Consider the following 20263-nt stretch of genomic DNA (forward strand, 5'->3'; position numbering starts at 1 on the left):
ATACAACAAGATATAGTTGCCACTCAGGAGGGGCATTTAGCTGCCACCCAGCAGGGGCACATCATCTAGGCAGCCAAGAAAGTGAGCAGCTGCAGAAACATAAAGACACAAAAGAAAAACATGGGTGCCCTGAGGGAAGCCAGCCTCGCCTAGTAGCCAGGTAGGGTGGAAGGTGGACTGACCCTATGTCGAAGGTATTCATGAAAATGCCTGAAGCAGAGAGACAATAACCTTCGACTCAAGGCAAGTCTCTTGGTCTGTCCACATAGGCTGGTAAGATATGCTGTAGTCCTTCCAACAACAAAGATGCCTTTTTCCCTTCCCCCTTCCTCTCACCATCCTGAGGCTGTGTTTGAAGAAATAATGGCCACCGAGGAGAGCGAGAGAAAGAACGGCTGTCATAATCTGGAGCTCCCAGAAGGCTTTAGACACTCAATAAGTCTTTGTTCAACAGATGAAAGGATCTCAGATGAACGGGTCAAAAGCTCCTATATCTGGGCCTCCTAATTTTTCATTCACTTTAATTTGAGTGTGTGATACGTTTTACATCAGGATAAATGAAAACTCAAGCTGGAAATCGAGAACACCAATAGCAAATAACAAGACCATACCTACAGCCTCTCATTGAATCTCCTTGGTCTTGACCATTAACTTAAACTCCCCAAACAGGTCTTCCTCTGTCTTTAGAGAGGCATTTCTCAGATTTCACTATTGGTCCAGCTTTCTGAATTAGGTGGAAAATAAGTTCTAAGTTATCCAGGAAAAAATTCCTTACCTATACTAAAACACCTGTGTCATCACCATATGCTGCAGAGAGGAATTCCATCCCAGACCACGAATCACTCAACAGAGACCCAGGTCAGCTAGAACATCTGTTTACCCCATCAAGGACACCAGGATCAGCTCCCAGAATCCTTTGTCCAATAAAAGCTGTGCTCACTCTATTGTTTAGGGATACCCTTCACCTGCACCCGTTAAGGATTACTTGGTTGGTTCTCAACAATGGCTCAGCCTTAGTCATAGCAGCAGGGATCTTAATGATCTGTATCCACTGACACTGTTGGTGTCAGATGCGGGGCTTTGTCTGAGTTCAAATTCCAGTGCATCCTGTGCTGATGGCAACAATAGACAGAGTGGGAATTCATCACTTCTGTAAGTTGACACCTGGTTCCTTTCCCGCAAGGGAGAATCCCACAGGATCTCCCAGGACCCCTACACACCAGGCTCAGTCCCCATAAGCAGACCCCTATTGTGTAATGCTCCTTGGAGGGCAATGGGAAAAGGACAAGAATGAAAGAGGCCGTGCCGGGCTCCATGGGAGGGGAAGCTGAGCAAGGCCAGCGGCCAAGGGCTCACGGTAGAGGCCTGGGGTTTTGTTTTCCAGGGTTATCTGTCAGAAGGGCTGGTGACAAAGTGGTACCGCTCCCCTCGACTGCTCCTGTCCCCAAACAACTACACCAAAGCCATCGACATGTGGGCTGCAGGCTGCATCCTGGCCGAGATGCTCACAGGGAGAATGCTCTTTGCAGGTGAGTCACTGTCCTCTCTCCTGGTGCCGCACCAAAGAAGGGGCAAACCGGGCATGAAACATGTGCAAACCACAAAGCACACTGACCTTTGACCTCTTCTGTGGCTTTTCAGAAAGTGTTTGTAGACAGCCCATTATAATCATTTCAGTCAAAAGGACTAGAGAGACTAGAAATCAGCCTCTTGTTGCCAGCAAGTTGTCACTTTGCTTCCTAGATATTTGTGTTCCACTCCCTACCCCTCCAATTTATAGTCTGAAGTCTGGACTATCAAGGTGATAGTATGAACAGGGAAGGTCTTTGGGAAACAGTTAAGTCATGAGAGTGGAGCCCTCATGAATGGAAATGAGCATTCTTATGAGAAAAGACAGAGGGAGCTGTTTGGGACACAGCAAGAAAGGACAGGCCCCTGTTCCGACACTGCATCTGCCAGCAGCTCTGTTATGGAGTGCCCAGCTTCCAGAAAGAAGCCAATGCTTGCTGTTCATAAACCAGCAGGCTACAGTATTTTCTCATAGCAGCTCAGCTCTGGAGATTGACCACAGTGGGGCGTACCACTGTGTACTTTTAACTCTTCCTTCTCTGCCTCTAACTTGCTACTACTTCTAGATAGACTCTTCCCACTGATAACTAAAGCCTTCAGTTCATCTCCTCCCAGAGCCTGGCAGAGCATGTGCAGAGACCTGTGAGAAGCCATCCCAGGAAGCCTGGGGCCAGGCTCTCCCATCCCTTTAGCACCTGCTGACTCAGTTCATAGTGAACTGAACCAGCCCAGAGACACAGAATGCTAAGGGATGGAGATAATCTAGACTCTTCATTCTACATTCAACAAAGCCAAGCTCCAGAGTCACACAGCAAGTTAGAGGCAGAGTGAAGGCCAGAACCCCTTTGCCACGGTTCCCAGCTGTTCAAGAAGCACCCTCAGCACCTGGTGTTTTCCTCCCCAGGGGCTCATGAGCTGGAGCAGATGCAGCTTATCCTGGAGACAATCCCTGTGATCCGGGAGGAAGACAAGGACGAGCTGCTCAGGGTAATGCCCTCCTTCGTCAGCAGCAGCTGGGAGGTGAAGCGGCCACTGCGCAAGCTGCTCCCCGAAGTCAACAGCGAAGGTACTGAAGCCTGACAGCAAGTAGCCAGCGTGTGAGAGACTGGGCTGTGGGTGCTGCTGGTGGGCCAGAGACAGAGCCTGCTTCCGAAAGGGTGGAGCATGTTCCTTGGAGGCCGAGCCAAAGGCCCTTCTGGGACAGTGAACAACTGCCCTCAGTATCCCACTCCGAAAATCTGAAATCCAAAATGCTGCCAACCGAAAACTGAGATGCTCCAAAGTGTTCAGATGAGGGGTGCTCACCCAGTAAGGGCCAGCAAATATTTCAAGCTTAGTGTTTTTGGTGGGGAATCTCCCGAATCTGTCCTGCTTCTGGTCCCACACATCAGATGAGAGCTCAACTTCCTTCATCAGCCTATGCTTGTTTTCCATGGAAGGTATGATCTGGTGTAAAGAATAAGAGCCTTCTCAGCTGGAGACTGCCATTCAGTTCCCAGCCCCCACCAGTCACTGGCTGTATGGCTCTGAGTTAGGAACTTAAGCTCTCTGTAGTTCAGTGTCCTGAGCTGTCAAAGGAGTACCATAGAGCAGCACACGTAGGGTGACCATGACAATGAAGGAGAATCAGTAAAGCCCTTGGCATAGGATGGTTGTTCCATCAATCTTAGCTGTCACTCTTATCACAGAGTTGCACACCTGTGTAATGTAGGAGATAGGTCCATCCAGTTCTAAAAACACAAATTCTCATTGGCTTAACTAAGGTTGATCTATTATTTAATACAAAAGAAGTTAAGAAGTGTATTTCCCAGAAAATCCAGACAGATGGTCCAGAGCGAATAGCATGGACTTGCCCATGTGGCCAGTTGTGCTGCCAGCGAAGGGCACTGGCCTTGTCCCAGTAGAGGAAGGGAGGGAGAGAGGGAAAGAGAGAGGAAGGGAGGGCAGGTCCCTTGCCCTCAGTGTCCGGAGCCTGATGTAAAACTCATTCCCACTTAATCCCTAGTGACCAAAACTTTGTCATGTGCACACTCCTGACACCCTATGCCCTTTATTATATAAAAGAGGAGAATGTACATGAGATGCCAACAAGCTATCCCTGTCCCAGTCTTCCCCTATCAAGAAACTAAGAACTTGGACCTACAATGCCTTTGACCATGACCCCGCTTCAGTCAACTGCATCAGTTTTCCCATATCACTAATGGGAAAGGGTGATGTATAATTCAGCACAGATTGAGACTTGACCCATCACATCTCCTTGAATTTCTTTTTATTTCCTAAGATTTATTTTAATTTTTTTAATTGAAAGACAGAGAGAAAGAGCTTCCATCCACTCATTCACTCCCCATGCAGCTGCAGTGGCTGGAGCTGAACCAATTTGAAGCCAGGAGCCCAGGGTTCCCACGCAGGTGCAGGGTCCCAAGGCTTTGGGCCATCCTCGACTGCCTTCCCAGGCCACAAGCAGGGAACTGGATGGGAAGTGGGGCTGCCAGGATTAGAACCAGTGCCCACGTGGGATCCCAGCACATTCAAGGCAAGGACTTTAGCCGCTAGGCTACCGCGCCAGGTACAACATCTCCTTGAATTTCTGTGCTTCTCTAACAATCCCACCATGCAGCAAGAGCTGTGTTCATGGCTCAGAATCAGGGCCATGTCACCCATGACAACTCTGCACCAAGTGACCATACACACAGCAAACCTTTGGTGACAGATGGAGGATGGGAAAAGGAAAAGTTCTTAAGACCCTTGGCCTTCCCAGAAGTACCTGGGCACCCCAGGTGGCCACTGTGGAGGTGGAGGGAAATGAGAGTCTCCCCCAGGACACCCCAGGAGTGACTTGGATGCCAGTGTATCCCTCTGCTGCTGGTGGGTTTTTTGTTTGTTTATTTGTTTGTTTGTTTTATGAGGACCACAGGCATGCTGCCTGTAGCACTTGAAGCCTCAAATCCCTCTGCTCCAGGGTCATGGACAGGGCAGAATGGGGAGCAGGAGGCCTACCAGGGCACGACTTGCCCAGGTCTGGAGCTGGGCCCTGCCCTGGAGGGCTCTGTGTGATGGTGCTCCTGACTGTCTGGGAGCCAGGTTTGGGGCAATCAAAACCAGTGCTTACCTCATCTTGCAGGGTTACATAGCAATGCTACACCCTCCCTGGAGACGTGTAACCTTCTCAACACATTGATTTCCTGAATCTTAGATGATTCTTCTTCCACAGCTCTCCAGGGCTAGAGTGCAGAGCAGGCTCTTAGTGCAGGCTGAGGCCCATAGGAGGAAGGGTTGCAGCACCTATATACAAAACTGACCTTCAACCTGGGCCCCAATAAGGGCTGCTGAAGCCCTGGTGTGCTCTCACACTGGCTGGTGACAGCTGCTGCACACAGCTTCCAAGAGTGCCTAGCTCTAGCCACTAAAGGGTGACTGTCTGGCACAGCAGGGAGCCTCAGCCCATTGCCTAAGTGTTCTGAGAGTCTAGCAAGCCTGCCCATATTGAAGACACAGAATAGAAAGCACCCTGGGCACTGTGCCAGCCTTATCCCAGTGCTCCCAGCCACATTCACCTCTTTCCTACTGACATCCACGACTCCCTCCTGGGTGCTTCTGCAGAAGCCAGCTCCTCCACCTGCCCCAACAGGCCTGACCCCTTGACAGAAGGGAGTGGACTGTTGGAGCAGCCCCTCAAGCAGAACTACCTGTAAGGTGTGGTAGCTGACACACTTCCATACACAAACACCAGGTCACCACTGCGCCGTGGAGCGTGCCATGTGTGGCCTGGGGCAATCAGGCACCCTAACATTCCATTCTGCTCTCTGCAGCCATAGACTTTCTGGAGAAGATCCTGACCTTCAACCCCATGGATCGCCTCACAGCCGAGATGGGGCTCCAGCACCCCTACATGAGCCCATACTCATGCCCCGAGGATGAGCCTATCTCGCAACATCCCTTCCGCATCGAGGATGAAATCGACGACATTGTGCTGATGGCCGCCAACCAGAGCCAGCTCTCCAACTGGGACAGGTGCGGTGCCAGGGGCTTCTGGACCCACTGTCCAGAGCCCATGCTCCCCTTTCCTCCCATTCTGATGGTGCCTCACATCTTCTCTGACCTTCTCTCTATCTCCTAAACCGTGCAGCCCATGGAGCACATTCCTCCGCTTAGCTTCCTGCCTTTTTCCAAAGTCCAGACACTCACAGCAAACAACCCATTGCCAGCTGTGTGTGTAGGTCAAGGCCTTTCCCTTGACAGCACCCTGCCTCAGCTTTGCTCACCAGCCTAGGTCTGCTAAACACAAGGTCCCAGACCACACTGGGCAAGCATTTAGTGAGCACCTACTGTACACACTCATAGCAGCTTGAGAACGAGCCCCAAAAACTCAACTCACCCATTGCCTGACAAGAAAGCAATTCAGGGTGTCTCATGTTGCGGTGCTATGCACTCTTGAGGGTGCCAGTGAGGGAGGCCCTGTTACTAGCAGTGCCCTCCCTCCAATATGGCTCAGAGAGGTTGAGATTGGTGTTGCAACACCCAGCTAGCCCTTGGTCCCATGGGGCTCTTCTCAAGGTGTGCTCCATGTCACACACATCTGAAAAATTACAGGCCTCCTGCCTGCCAAAAAGAAGTTGGCTCAGAGTCCTCAACCAGTGTCACTGGAAGTCACCGGAAATGACACAGGATGAGCAGAAAAACATCATGCAATGATACAAAGCAGTCTCATGCATCCTATCCTGTCCCCACTTTCTCAGCTCAGGCAGCTAAAAGTCTCAGCATCACCTTGCACCTGTTCAGCTGCCCAGCTTAGAAATAGCAGACAAGGGCTTGGCAGCTCTTAGGCCTTTCAGAGTGTGCCCAGGAGTCCCACTCCTGCTGTGGGAACATGTCAGCCAATAGACAAGCACTTTCTCTTCTTTTTAGTTGTTTGATGGATGATGGCAGTGGGAAAAGGTGCAAGGGAGGGCCGGGGCGACACTGCTACTTTTGGACAGGTCTGCTGTCATTGTCAATGGTAGTCTGCCAGTGCTGTTGGCGTACAGAGATGAGTGAAGGCTCTTCTTCTTCTGCCACCCCCGTGCCAGGCCTGCCCTGGGCTGCACTCCTGGCAGCCCCTTGCCCTCCCCTCTGGTATGCAGGGCCTTGATTCTACCTTTACTTGGAATGGCCATGGCACAGGAGAGACTGTTGCAATGTTTCCTGTTTCCTCGGTCACTGTCCACCAGCTTGGCCAGCCTCTCTGCAGCCAGCCATCATCATCATATCTGCATGAGGGACCCGGAAGAGACAGGCCATGGCAAGGCACTGCCATCTGCCTAATCTCTAGGAATGTGGCATCTATCTCCAAGGCAGGAGTGGTGACACCAAGCCCTTGGGACCACTACAAAACCTATAGATCACCCCAAGTTCTGCACACAGCCCAGGCGCCAGGATCAGCATAGCTTCCAAGGGCCAGGGTCGCCTGGAGCACCTCCTCCTGGACACCCTGCAGGGTAGGAGGAGGCCACAGTGGTGTTACTTGGCTTTGGGCAGCCCCAGGCCTTCTTGTGCCTGTGAAACCCCACACAGCTGCCTGGCCTGCCCCTCACACACGCAGCCACCTCTACCTGCCCTTGTCTTTTCTATCTGTCCTGTGCAAATACAAGCCTCTGGTTCAAGGCACAGCTGGCTGCTGACTGCCCTGCCACCCCCACACCCCAGCTCTGCACAGAACAACCTGGCCCAGGAGGGGAGTACTCAGCCAAAGCTGCAGGTCCAACTGACCAACCATCTGCCCTGGGCCAGTTGACCTGACATCTCCCCCCATGGTCTGCAGGGATAAGAGGGGAGTGAGGGAGTGGGCAGAGTTCCAGGGATCGTTGGCTTGTTCTGAGAGTGCCAATGTGGGGTTCTGGGGGCACCCAAGCAGAGCCACTAAGACAGGGACTGCCAGGCCCCAGCTGCACATTTCAGTCACCCAGACCCTCAGAGTCCCCTCCACACACACACATACCTGAAACCTTACTGAACCAGGCTTGGGGATGGGGCAGGCTGGGATTTTCTTTTTCATTTCCCGCCCCTCTTCCTAATACATGTGATTCAATTCTTAGCCAGGGTTGAGAAGCACCCTATTAGGGCTTTGCTACTCAGAGTGTCATGCAGAGACCAGTGATGTCCACAGCCATTTGAAGCCTGTTGGACATGCAAACTCTCCGGCCCAGCTTAGATCTGTTGAGTAAAACTCTGCATCTTTACAAGATGGCGCAAGGGAGGAGTGGCACACAGGTGGATCCCTGGGGAACTTTGTTTTGCTCTTGGGTGTGTCGAGGGGCTTGGGAGTAGTGGAGCACAGATCACTGAAGCTCTGGCATATAGAAATACCCCACTGGTTTTTAATAAATGCAAGGGTTAAGCCCCGTATCGCATCATTACCTGTACCATCTGGGGCTAGGGGTGGGAGTATGTCAGAGATTCAGGGACTGCCTCCTGAATTTTTCCACCCCCTCCCGGCCAACCATCCAACAAGGATCCAGCCAGCCCTCTGTTCTTTGCAGATACCCAGTGAGCCTGTCCTCAGACCTGGAGTGGAGGCCCGACCGGTGCCAGGATACAAGCGAGGTGCAGCGCGATCCGCGCGCGGGCTCAGCGCCACTGGCTGAGGACGTGCAGGTGGATCCCCGCAAGGACTCGCAGAGCAGCTCGGAACGCTTCCTGGAACAGTCACACTCGTCCATGGAGCGTGCCTTTGAGGCCGACTATGGGCGCTCCTGTGACTACAAGGTGGGCTCGCCGTCATACCTGGACAAATTGCTATGGCGCGACAGCAAGCCGCACCACTACTCGGAGCCCAAGCTTATCTTGGACCTGTCCCACTGGAAGCAAGCGGCCGGCCCGCCCCCGACGACGGCTGCTACTGCGATGGGGGCTACTGGAGCTGTGCAGCACGAGGATGAGCCCGCCAACCTCTTCCTGGAGATTGCGCAGTGGGTGCAGAGCACGCAGGCCGGCTCCGAATGCGCCACCGCAGCCCCGGTCAGCCCCGAGCGCAGTCGGGCCGCCTCGCCCCCAAGATGCCCCGCACCTGGCAGCGATGGCGGCGCCAGCCCCCAGTTCGACTTGGACGTGTTCATCTCTCGCGCGCTGAAACTGTGCTCCAAGCCGGAGGAGCTGCCAGACAGCAAGCTGGTTGACCTCAACGGCGCGTGCATCTCCGAACACCCTGGCGACCTCGTGCAGGCAGAGGCCTTCTCCAAAGAACGGTGGTGAGGGCCGAGGGGGCCGCAGGGACAAACTGGGTTCTTCCAACTACCCGGTCCTCATCCGGTCCTCCCCTCGCCGCTGCCTTGGGATGGTGGGGGGCACAGAACATGTGAAGGATCCGAGGAGCAGAGGAATGTCCATTTCTTAAACTGCCTTAATAACGAGCCTTTAACCTCTGGGAGCGGGATTGGACAGGAGGCTAGCAGCGGGATGAGCACGGTGCCAGCCAAGGAGGGCGGGCGCAGCTTGAGGGTGGTATTGCTGGGCAGAGAAATTGTGAAAGACTCCTTCTGAAACCACCGGGCCCTGACAGCGTCAACCCACACCCGAGGTCAAGTGGCCCCAGAGAAGCCAAGTCATAACTGAAGGTCACAGGCCAGGTCCGTGTCTGCCCACATCTCTGCTCCCCTATTGGGCTTGACGTGGATTGTGCCGTCAGAAACCTGGACCTGTTTCTTTCCCGATCGGCTACCATCAGTCCCAGGCTCTGGCCCATGTACTTTGATTCCAGGCAATGTCTTCTTGAATGGCAATACTGTCAACGAGCCAGTATTTCTCCTCCTCACCCAGCATATTTTCTCTGGCTCCCTAAGTGCTTACATGCTATCCTCCACCAGCCCCACCCCCACCCCCACACCCCACTTTGCCTCAAACTTGTGTGATCTGGTGTAGTCCGGTTCAGATCTGAGCTTTGGAAAACCTTGGTAGAACCGGCCACTTCCTTCACCAACACTCACTCCCTATGCACTTTCCCGACACACACAGACAGCCGCAGCCCTCAGGCCCCAGAGCCCAGCAAACACGGGTGAGTTTGAAGACAGCAGATCCCAGGAATCCCTCTAAGCTATCCCTAAACTCCCCCGGCTCTCCCCACCTCATATCCCTAGCTCCCTGCAAGCCTACCTCGGGACCTTATGCTCTTGGCATGAATTGTTTGTTTAGAGGAAAGTGGTGAGTGCCTGCCCTTGAGCAAATGTGTCAGAAGGTTTCACGTGGGAACCATCACTCTTGGTTTCTGCTGCCCTCGATCCTGGTCCATGTTAGTCTTGGCAAAGAGCGGGCATCACATATATGCACTGGACAAGTAGCGGCCTTGAGGGCAAGGGATCTAGAATGAGGGGAGGGTATAAAAGAATGGGTGCTGATGGTGTGGGCCCCCAGGGGTCAGACACCTGTTCGGGCCAGAAGGAACCCGGAGCACACAGGCTTTGCGCAGGAGCCAAAAGTGGGGGCACCGAGAGCTGCCCATCAGGGCCCCTGGAATGCCCTGCTGTCTCTGCCACTGGTTCCCAGCTCCACTCACCTCCCCATAATCCCCAGGATGCCCACAGAAAGTCCACCCCATTTTCAGGTAGAGGACCCTCCAGGGCTGGTCTTAGGCTGTGTCTACCCTCACATTCCCAGCACCTTAAATCTCATCAGCAAAACCAGGAATTGTACAGCAAAACCTGCAAACTGTTAGGACTGTTGTTTAAAAGACAGAGCTAATCACACTGACAGAGAATGTGTATATACGGAGTGCGTTGGGGTTTGGTTTGGTCTTAAGGAAAGGAAATGTACGCCCTCCTCATGTGCCATGTTGTCCTCAGAGTGCAGCTTGACTTTTTTTGGTAAAGTAACAAGCTGCTGACCTTGACTGGGAGTTCATATATAGTTGTTATTACAGAGGAATTGTTATAATGACTCGTGTTTAAAGAAAAATCTATTAAACATTATTAAACTTGATCAGGATGGGCCAAATAAAGTTTTATTAGAACATAGATTCATGGATGTGTTACCTTGTTTATTTGCAGATTATCTGATCCTATCTTTGACCCTATCTGATTGACACAAGGCCAGTCCAAGTCCTCTGCACCTTGGAAGCCACTGTTTAGTGGGGTTGAAGTGGTTAAGGGAGATCTCAGAGGGAATAACCTGCACGGATAGGTCATCAGGAAGTGACTACAGAATCATTGGTAGGCTTGGTCCCTTTGTCATGGATCTGAACCCCTACTTGAGCCAACTACAAACCTTGTAATTGACCAGGGCCAGTCCTTCCTTTTCATCACCAAAGGTGCCAACAACATAAGACATGGGAAACACAACTACGCAGAAATATACATCTGGCCTTCGTGTCACAGCTGCCTGAAGCACCACCCATTTAACTGTGGTCCCTTTGCAATACTCACAGCATCATGTGACCCTACCTTCATTGTTGGACAAATGCAGGCATGCATGTAAACAGATTGCCTTTAAAAAATCTGTTTCTGGGGATGGCATCGTGGTGCAGATGACACTGCCTGTGATGGCAACATCTCATAATGGGTGCCAACAGGTGTCCCAGTTGCTCCACTTCCATTCCAGCTTCTTGCTGTTGGAAAAGTTGTGGAAAATGGCCAAGTTCTTGGGCCTCTGCATCCAATGTGGGAGACCCAGAAGAAGCTCCAGGCTCCCCAGCTTCAGCCTGGCCCAATCCTGGCTGTTTAGTCACTGAGGAGTGAACCAGCAGATGAAATATTTCTTTCTTTCTTTCTTTCTAATAAGTCTCTCTTTTTTAAAATCTGTTTCTATTTGACCTCCTTGGAGGGGTTTTTTGGCTACAGGAGCATCCCGCTGCTGGAATGCATCTGAGCCAAGAGAAGCAAACTGCTCATCCAAATTGGATTCTCTCCAAAGTGACAGCAGGAGTGCCACAGGTCCCGCGTTTCCCATTGGGTTCATTTTCCAGGGTTTCAGTTACCTATGGACAACTGTTTGCTGGGCTAGCTGTAACCCTTACCAGTGTCACCTGGAATTGGGGGTGGGCCAGGCCTGGCCAAGCTACAGCACCCACTGGCAAATGCCAAGGCAAAGTGGGCCATGCCGGACTGGGCTGCAGTGCTCAACCAGCACATGTGAGAACCAGGGAGGGAGCAAAGCCGGTAGGGGAAATGTGGAGGGCTCCCCTGCTGGACAGCTACTCCCACTGGAGAGCAAGAGTTGGGATGGAGGCAAACCATACCAGGCAGGGCTATGACACCTGTCGGCCTCATGTGAGCTAGATCAGGGAAAAGCCAGGTTGGGCTGATTATTCTCACTGGTGAAAGCATAAATCAGAGTGGGTGAGGGTTGATTGGGCTTTACCGCAGCATCAGCTGACAGAGGTTGGCACTGGGGGCTAATTCTGTCAAGTTAAATTGCAGAACCACCTGATCCTAGAGTAGGAGTGGCCCAGCAGGGAAATAGTAGTCACCTCCGTCTTGGATTGTCACTGCCATTGGAGAACATGAAAACCAAGACAGGGGCAGGAGTAGTTAGAATGGCACCCGCCAGCATGAGTGTGAGCTGGATAATGGAGCTTGTTGGGTTGAACTAAGCTTCAATGCCCATTGACATAAATGAGAGCTGAATGGGATGTGTGGAACACACTGGACTGGTATGCAGAAAATAACACCCAAGTGTTTGATGAGTAATTGAAATAGATAAAAGTATACCCATTGGAAAGAGTGGAGCTGGAATTGGAGCCTAATAATGCTTCCAACGTTATGTGCTTGCTGGAGTTTTCACCTTACCCTACATCAAACAATGTGGAAAATTCCTTTCCCAATTGAAAACAAGCATCAACAATAGACCAGCCTTGGAGGACTTGCCCAGCCCACATGCTGGCTTTCCTGGGGAGTGAAGGCCAGCCTGTCTCAGGCCCCACAGGGGAGCCCTGGCTCTGGGTCTGTACTGTGGAGACATCCTCTCTCTACCTCCCCTCCCTGACCCATGTGGGGCCACTCATCCCTTTTACAGAAATTAGATGACCACACAGCATTTTTGTGGGTCTTTCCCATGGTGTATACCGAGGACAGGGCCACTAGACAGCGTTTGGACAAAGGCTATATCTAAACAGAGCTGGGGAAAGCAGGCCTTACTGGAGTGCCAGTTGCTAGGTAGAGAGGCCCTCGAGAGACACCCCCTCTACCTGCCCCAGGGCTGGTTGTGCCCGGGGAAGGGTAAAGATTGGTCAGTGGTGAGTGGAGAGGTTCCCTGGAGTTAGACACACTGCAGAATCTCCTCTGCACCTTCAGCAACCAGACTCTCCCACTTTGGGGAAAGAATCTGGTGACCCAAGAGTCAGGGATCCTGGGGCAATCAAACCTCCACTTGGATCTGTAAGCAGGAGAGAGCTACCCGAGCAGGCAAGCTTGACCGTGACCTGGGAAAGAAGAGCCACAGATGTTTAGCCTACTGCATCTCACTCAAGTAATTACATTACCTCCTGCTAGCTCAGCCAATACCCTCCAGGGTTTTTAATAAAATCAAGAGGTGTGAGAGCCATCCAAGTCCATCTAGCAAATCCAAAGTCTCACCCTAAAGATATGGCCAGCAGCTCACAGGTCCATGACCACACAGCAAGCTGGGGCCTACTGGACTCATCATTTACAACTCTTTCTTCCACAGCAGCACACTTCACCTTGAGCTGAGAGGAACCCATTGTGGTTGGGGTTCCAAAAGCCAGTTACAACACCTTTTCCTCTTAATTCTCTCCCACCCAGGAGCTTAAGCAAGTTGCTTTCTCAGCTTTCTTGGGAGCGATCCCCTGGACCATGAACTATAAAGGGATGTTTCTTGAGAAGTTTCTCAATTCTGTAGTTAAAAGTCAGTGATGCTGTGAGCTTTAGGGAATTTACAATAGTCTGGTGGGCTCCAGTCCTTCTTGTGGGGGATTACTTGAAGTAGTTCTATTTCCTCCAGGACATCCCAGAAAGAGGATACTGGCCATTATGGTTCTTACCTATAAACCACAGGACACTCCTGATGATTAGAATCTTGTAGGATCAGTTTGCTGTTCTCAGTTTAGTGAATTCTTTTTGATAAACGACAGGCAAGGGCACCTTGTACTAAGGGAGACAGACATGTGGAGCTAGGAAAAGGATATGGTTTTGGGCCATGCTTTTACACCATAGGAGTTCAGTTTCACCTGTGTCACCTGCTTTCCAGGGCCATCTTTCCAACCAGCGCTATGCATTTTACTTCAAAGATTCTGAATTTTCCTTGAACCAATGCACAGAAGCACCAGGCTATAGGGAGCATCCAGGCTCACACAGGCTCCACCTGAAGCATAAATTGCCTCTCACCTCCCACCACTATTGGACACCTTCTGTGTTATTTACTGTGTCTTTAAGAGCCCTGTGACTCTCCCATTTCTTCAGTCTGTTTTTGGAGATGTTTCTTGGACCTGTAGCCCCTGTCAGTATCAGCTTCCTTCCTCCTGGTGCAGGTCCTATCCTTTGGCTTGCTGTCTGCAGCAGCTCCCACCTCGGCACTGACCAGGAAAAGACACTCCCACTCACAGGTCGCATTCCTGGGGCTTTGCCCTCTCAGGGAAGCTCCTCTTACTGCAGGTGCAGTCAGGGGAGGGAGGGAAGCCTGCAGAATGACACAATCTCTAATCTTTTGCCTTCAGGGAAGGAAGGGCTTAGATCTAAGAGCTGCAGGCCTTTCTCTACCTGCTTCGAGAAAAATCCAAACCCAAATCCATCTGCCCTATTTTTTTTTAAAATCCTAATCTGTCAAAGTTCCCAGTCTGCATCTTCAATCCCCTAGCCACTGGCTACATGTGGCCATTGGTCGCTGGAAACATGATTTATCTGAATTGAAAGGTGCTATTTAGGGAAGAGAAAAACCATTTCTTTATCTTCCCAAATTGAACAGCTCAGACCCTAGAAGTTAAACTGACTGAAGGTAGACAAATACAATAAAAATAGTTTGTTAACACATGCAGCTTACATATCTGTGGGAGAAATTCAGTGGTGATCAGTAACTCTGGTGATTAGAAATTGGGGCCCTTCCGAGTATCTTAACAACAACAGCCAAAAATAACAGAAAGAGTGGAGAAAGGAAAGAGGTTCAAGCTCGAAGGCTGGCAAACTATGGAAGGCACACCTACCTGTATGAAGAACTCACAGAAGATAAGGGCGATCTGGGTGAGCTTTGCTCTGTAGTTTCCTTTTGGTGCTGCCAAGTGTCTAGCAGTGTCTCTGCCCACTTTTAGGCAAGTTGAGGAAGGGCTGAGCAATTGTCATTTTTCTTAGCACCTACTGTGTTGCCTTCAGCTCATAATTAGACTTAATAGTGGATTCCAGGGCTCTATTCCGATCCCCTACAGCTGAGAGTGTAAAACACAGGCTAGAGGGACAGGAGTTCAGCCTAGATGTTGAAACACAGAGTCCCAAGTTGGATAACCTGATTCTGATGCCCAATTCTGGCTCCCTACTTCAGCTGCCTGCTAATTCAGACCCCGGGAGACAGCAAGTGATAGTTCAAGTGACTGCGGTGCTCCTCCCAGGGGGTTCCTGAGAAACGTGGGTTGAGTACTTGGCTCTGGGCTTTGGCCCTGCCTCAGCCCCAACCTTTAGGGGAATGAACGAGCAGATAGAAGCATTCCCTCTGACTTTAAGGCTTTTGAGCTGAAAAAATACATAAATAAAAAGCAAAGAAAATGAATGTTTATAAGACATTCACAGAGGTGCCTCTCAAAGTCAGAGGGCAAGGAGCGGCCTGGGCCTCGTGAGGAGCTATCTTTAGTCCCCTAGGAAACTGAGAGCCATCGTTCTTTCCTTGCAGTCCCTGTGCAAAGGGTTTATTATCTAATCTCTTGGCCCAGCAGCTTTCCTTTCACTCAAAACCCAGACACATTTTTTTTTTTTTGCTTCATCTGAGTTTATCAAAACCGACCCCCAGAGTCACCAGAACAGAGGGGAGACTCAAACTGACTCTCTCACCAGAGCACAGGACATTTCTTTTATCTCTAGCGATGGCAGACATTGCCCCTTCACTTGAGTCCCATGGCTCTAGGCTGTGACTTATTTACTAACCTGACAATGAGACAGCTTGCCTTGTGCACACAGAGGGCATGTCGGGTCTGAAAGTGGAGAGGATTGTTGCCAGAGCCGCTCATTGATGTAGCGATCAAGGAGGCGGGGAGGCAAGCCTCTTCACTCATGTGAAGTTCATCTCTTGGCTTGCTAAATCAATCAGGTCAAAAGGAATGGAAACCCTTACGATGGTTCATACATTATGAAGATCTGTATCTATGGAGAGTGGTGGAAATGCAATTTCTTCCTGTGAATCCTAATGGGACCTGGCCAGACAGCCAGGGCTAGACCTTCTGCAAGGACGTCCATGTCTCTACAAAAAAAGATGCTTGACCCTCTGCAGACACCTCCCCCACCTACACTCCCAACCCTGCCACTGTAGTGTCCCAGGACACCAGCCTTTCCCCCATTGCAGCCATTTGATTGAGATCTCCCCAGAGGAGCAACACACTCATTGGCATGGGCTCCCGCTCAACAGGACTCAGAGCAGGCTGGAGGGAAAGGAACAGACACGCAGCCAGTCCTGATGACACAGGCAAGAAGAGCCCGGTTCTATAGCAGGGTATCCCTGCAGAGGAAGAGAGCGCAAACCAGGTGGAATAATGATTGGTCACTTGATGAAGGAGCTAGATGTTGAACTGGCCTGAGCCTTGTTAGTGAAGATGGCTGCCTTCCATAATAATTCCCAACCTGGGACGCAAGGTGGCAAGGTTTGGCAAGGTGGGGCATCCAGCAAAATTAAGCGGCATCTCTCCAGATGCATCTATGAGTGTCCAGCTATTCACACAAACAAGGTTGAAAAGGATGACAGGGAGACTACAGCTGATGGACCAGCAGGTGTCCCAGCACTAAGAGCATTGTTTGGGGCTTCAGTTCTTCCCACTGTCCTCACCCCATACCCCTTCTCTGGGATAAAGGGCTTGCTGGAATGTGAAATAGGTGAAATTCCTCCCAGGATCTCATGACCCAATATTACCAACCAAGACTGAGCAGCACATTTGGCACTGGACAATGCTGGGCTGCTGTTTTCTGCAGCCTTCAGCAGGTGCTTTGTTTCCTTTGGCCCCTTTTGCACCTTTGGGCTTGTTTTAACTCCCTAACAGAAGGATGGGGACAGGCCCTCTGGGTTAGGGCATCTGAGCTCCCTCCCAAGGGACCAAGTCCCCAATGGGAGTTTTACAGGAAGCAAACATCTACGTTAGCCAATCAAGCAATTTCTTTCCAACCCTTTTGATTTCCACCTGTAAAAGTCATCACTGGAGCAGCTGTGCAGGGTGGGGAGCTCTCTCAGCCTCTTCTAAGTACCACCTGCTTCATAGGTCGCTCTCCATGCCAATAAACTCGGCTAAACTCAGTTGTCTAAAGTTGCCTTTAACAGCAGAACTTCCAGCCCTGGCTAATTCCTCCTGCAGGAACTCCTGAGGTCACTCGGGGACACCTGGCCGGGCACCTCCCTCTACAGTTCAGAGCCAGCTTTGTCGCAGAGGCCATAGCACCTGATGTCTGGGGGTGGAGGGTGCAATGCCATGGCTGCAGCAATTGCAGGGACGTCCTGGGGAGACCCTGCTCAGAACCCCTTCCTGGGGTGCTCAGAGGGTTTCAGAAATTAGATTAACCACAATCATGGTACTCCTTCCCACCTCTTTCTCTGCTTCAATCCATCATCTCTTAGACAAAGGCAGCCAGAGGGGTCCATCCCCCAAGCAAATGGACCTCTTGTAGGTCCTACCCACCAGGCTGCCAGGCAAGCCCAGACCTGCCTTCCTTGTGGGGTTGGCGTCAGAGCCCCCACAGTGCAAGTGAGAAAGCAGCCAATGATTTCTCTCTTTTTTTAAGTCCAGAGGAAAGGTTATGGGATTAGACTTTGTGAAGCTGCAGCTGCGACAATGCTATGAGCCAAAGCCTGGCCATTATCTGCAGCCCACCAGCTGTGCCTGGACATCCGCAGCACGCAGGCAGCTCTGCGGAGAAAAGGCAGGAATCCGGGCGGCTGCGGCCAGAGCAGATCAGCAGATCCGAGCAGAGCATCCTCCGTGCCAGTGCCTGCTTTTGTGCAATTGTTGTTTTTTCTTCTCCTTCACACCTCTCTGTGGTGGTCAAAATCAATCTTTCTGTGGCGTCTTCCCGCGGTGTTTTATTCTCACACCTGCTCCAGCCGAGCCTAGGGCAGATGCTCAAAACTGTGGAACAACCACTGTCAGTCACCAGTATTCACAGCCTGCAGTCCCAGGGTGCCTGGGGAGGTTCAGCAAGGCTGATGATGAGAATCAGGCACCAGGACAGTCCAACTCCACCTGGGGGACCTGCCTCCTGCCAGCTGCAACCCAAGGAGAGATGGGGGCTCTCCCTTTGGCTTAGTGACAAGTTCCTTAGATTGGGAAAGAGGAGTGGACTCACAGCCAGATTGAATTTAATATCAGAAAAAAAATCCAAAGAGGTGATCAGCTATCAACGTGAGGACAGAAAAAGCACGAGGCAGAAGGCCCAGTTTTCAGAGGGTTGGGACTTTGACAATTTTAGGGTCTTAAGGGGATGTTCTGAGGAGTGGGGCAGTCTAAAGAAATGAGGTGTGTGTGGGGGGGTGGATAAAATAGCTTTTTGTGAGTATTCTCAAATTTGATGGGTTTTGTTCCCCTGGGAAGGTGGGTAGAAATGCAGGAAGGTGAGGAGGGCTCTTCTTAAAGGGCTGCCTGATCTTATCAGGCGGCCAAGCCACGGTGCAAAGGTCATGGAAGACACTGTATTTGTAACATCGTATTGCCCGTGCTCCATCACTTCCCAGGGTACAGGACCAAGGTGTGTCCCACGTGGCCATCAGCATGTGCCCTGATGAGGCTCAGAATCATGTGAGGGATGTGTACATCATCCAAGTGGTCACCATCTGTCACACGGTCACCCCCTCCAGGGCCCCTGCTGTGCACAGGAACGGTCCTGTGTGGACCCCATCCCTGGACTGCAGGTTAGAGGTGCAGTCTCAGATCCCCACCTACCTTCCACAGCCTCTAGGGGTCCCTCGCACCTTGCCTGGCAGTCTGATGCTCATTTTTAACACCCTCCCTTACCTGTGGCACCGGGGTTGCTGTGGGTCTCACCCAGGTGATGGGTTAAGCCGCAGTCACACTGAGATACCCCAGCACAGTTCCCGGGTTGGAGGACTTGTTTTCATTGCTGTATCCCAGGCTCAGGGAGGCACTGAGAATAATGCTCCAGGTCTGCTGACCACACGGGAAGCTTCTAAAGCAAAAAGGTGTTTTTGTTTGCCTGGTTGATTTTTTTCCCTTTGCATGACTATAAATTCACTTTCACCAGTGTTACCCCTGTTCCCTTCAGAGGGCAAAAGCAGAATATGGGTGTGTTCTTGGTCAGGGGGCAGGTGATAAAACATGCCAAGGGAGATGTTTGGGGGCTTTTCTCGGTTAAAATCAATTGCAAAAATCTGAAAAGGGAAATGGGGTGTTCCTACAAAGTGGAAAGGCTGGAGGGCCTCTCCATGTGGGGACCTTCCACTGAGAAAACACCCCGGCAGGAAGCAGCCCCAGAAAGTGGCACTCCAGACTGGCACCAGAATCACCCCACCCACCTTCTCCATCTCCTCTGTTGGGACCCTTCCCATTCCCCCTGGGGGAGGTGAGAGAGGTATGTCAGCTATGAGGGAAAGCAGAAACAGTTATAATTAGGGCTTTAAAATGCAAGCTCAGAGGGGACCGATTATGAGAGGAGGTGTGCTATTTTTGGAGACCCCCCCAGAAGGTACTGGAAAATACCCAGTGAATGGGTGTCAGAGGTGAGGGCCCCTGTTCTCAGGGAAGAGCCACGGGGGTAGCTTCTACTCAGCGGAGAGAGCTGTGAGGGCAGAGAGGGAGGCTGAGAGGCTATCCAGCCTGCAAGGTGGGGGAGCTGAGAGGCTGGGCATGGAAGCAAGGGCTTGGCATTCAAATCCTGAGAGGTGGCCCTGTTATGAACAGCAATACAGGCAGGCATTGTGGTGCAGTGGGCTACATTGCCAGCCAGGCACATTAGCAGGGAGCTGGATAGGAACTGGAGCAGCCATGACTTGAATTGGCACTCATGCAGGATGGCAACATCATAGGCAGTTTAACCCACTGTGCCACAACCATCCTCTGTAGGCTTAGTTGAAGCTAAGGAAGAAGCTAAGGTTGGTGAGCACCCAGCAGAGGCTTTCACTGCCCACAAAAAGAAGCTCCTTTTGAAGAAATCTTGGCAACAAGAACCCTACTCATGGGGACCCCCAGGACTTGCAGCTGGGGACACAGCAGTAGATATCACTAACCCCTTCCTGTATTACAGGAGCTCCCAGCTTGACAAGGGTCATTGGAAACTCAACTTCCCATTGCCCTCCACCCTGCCACTGAGCTGCTTCTGTGCCCCCAGCATCACCAGTCCAGTGCGAGCTAAGTTCCAAACCAATTCTTCACCTGCAGACTCCTAGGAAGCTGCTGATCCCAAATCAGATCAAATGTCTGGTGATGGAATTAGCAGGAAGTAGAGGAGTACTGCAGACAACGCCAGCAGGTGGGCAGCAAGAGCGGGGGAGGAGGCAGCTGCCAACAGCTGTGAGAAGGAGGATGTGGAGGAGAAGGTTGAGACCCAGCTGGACTGACAGGAGCAGCCTCCTGTCATGTCAGCTG

At 51.5% G+C, this 20263-nt stretch overlaps 1 protein-coding gene across 2 annotated transcripts in view; it reads left to right on the forward strand.

The window, feature by feature from the left end:
* Positions 1-8796, forward strand: part of MAPK4 (mitogen-activated protein kinase 4) — a 42926-nt gene extending 34130 nt beyond the window's left edge. Inside the window, exons 2-5 of one of the 2 annotated variants that reach the window (XM_040984732.1) lie at positions 1385-1529; positions 2474-2635; positions 5379-5585; positions 8057-8796. In XM_040984732.1, the coding sequence (XP_040840666.1) occupies positions 1385-1529; positions 2474-2635; positions 5379-5585; positions 8057-8796 (1254 nt within the window). The remainder of the gene's footprint in view (positions 1-1384; positions 1530-2473; positions 2636-5378; positions 5586-8056) is intronic. The other variant, XM_040984733.1, reaches the window with a different exon arrangement.
* Positions 8797-20263: the final 11467 nt, after the last annotated feature.

This window comes from Ochotona curzoniae, unplaced genomic scaffold (genome assembly GCF_017591425.1).
Source record: "Ochotona curzoniae isolate NIBS_2020 unplaced genomic scaffold, NIBS_Ocur_1.0 contig_43, whole genome shotgun sequence".
Taxonomy (NCBI): Eukaryota; Metazoa; Chordata; class Mammalia; order Lagomorpha; family Ochotonidae; genus Ochotona; species Ochotona curzoniae.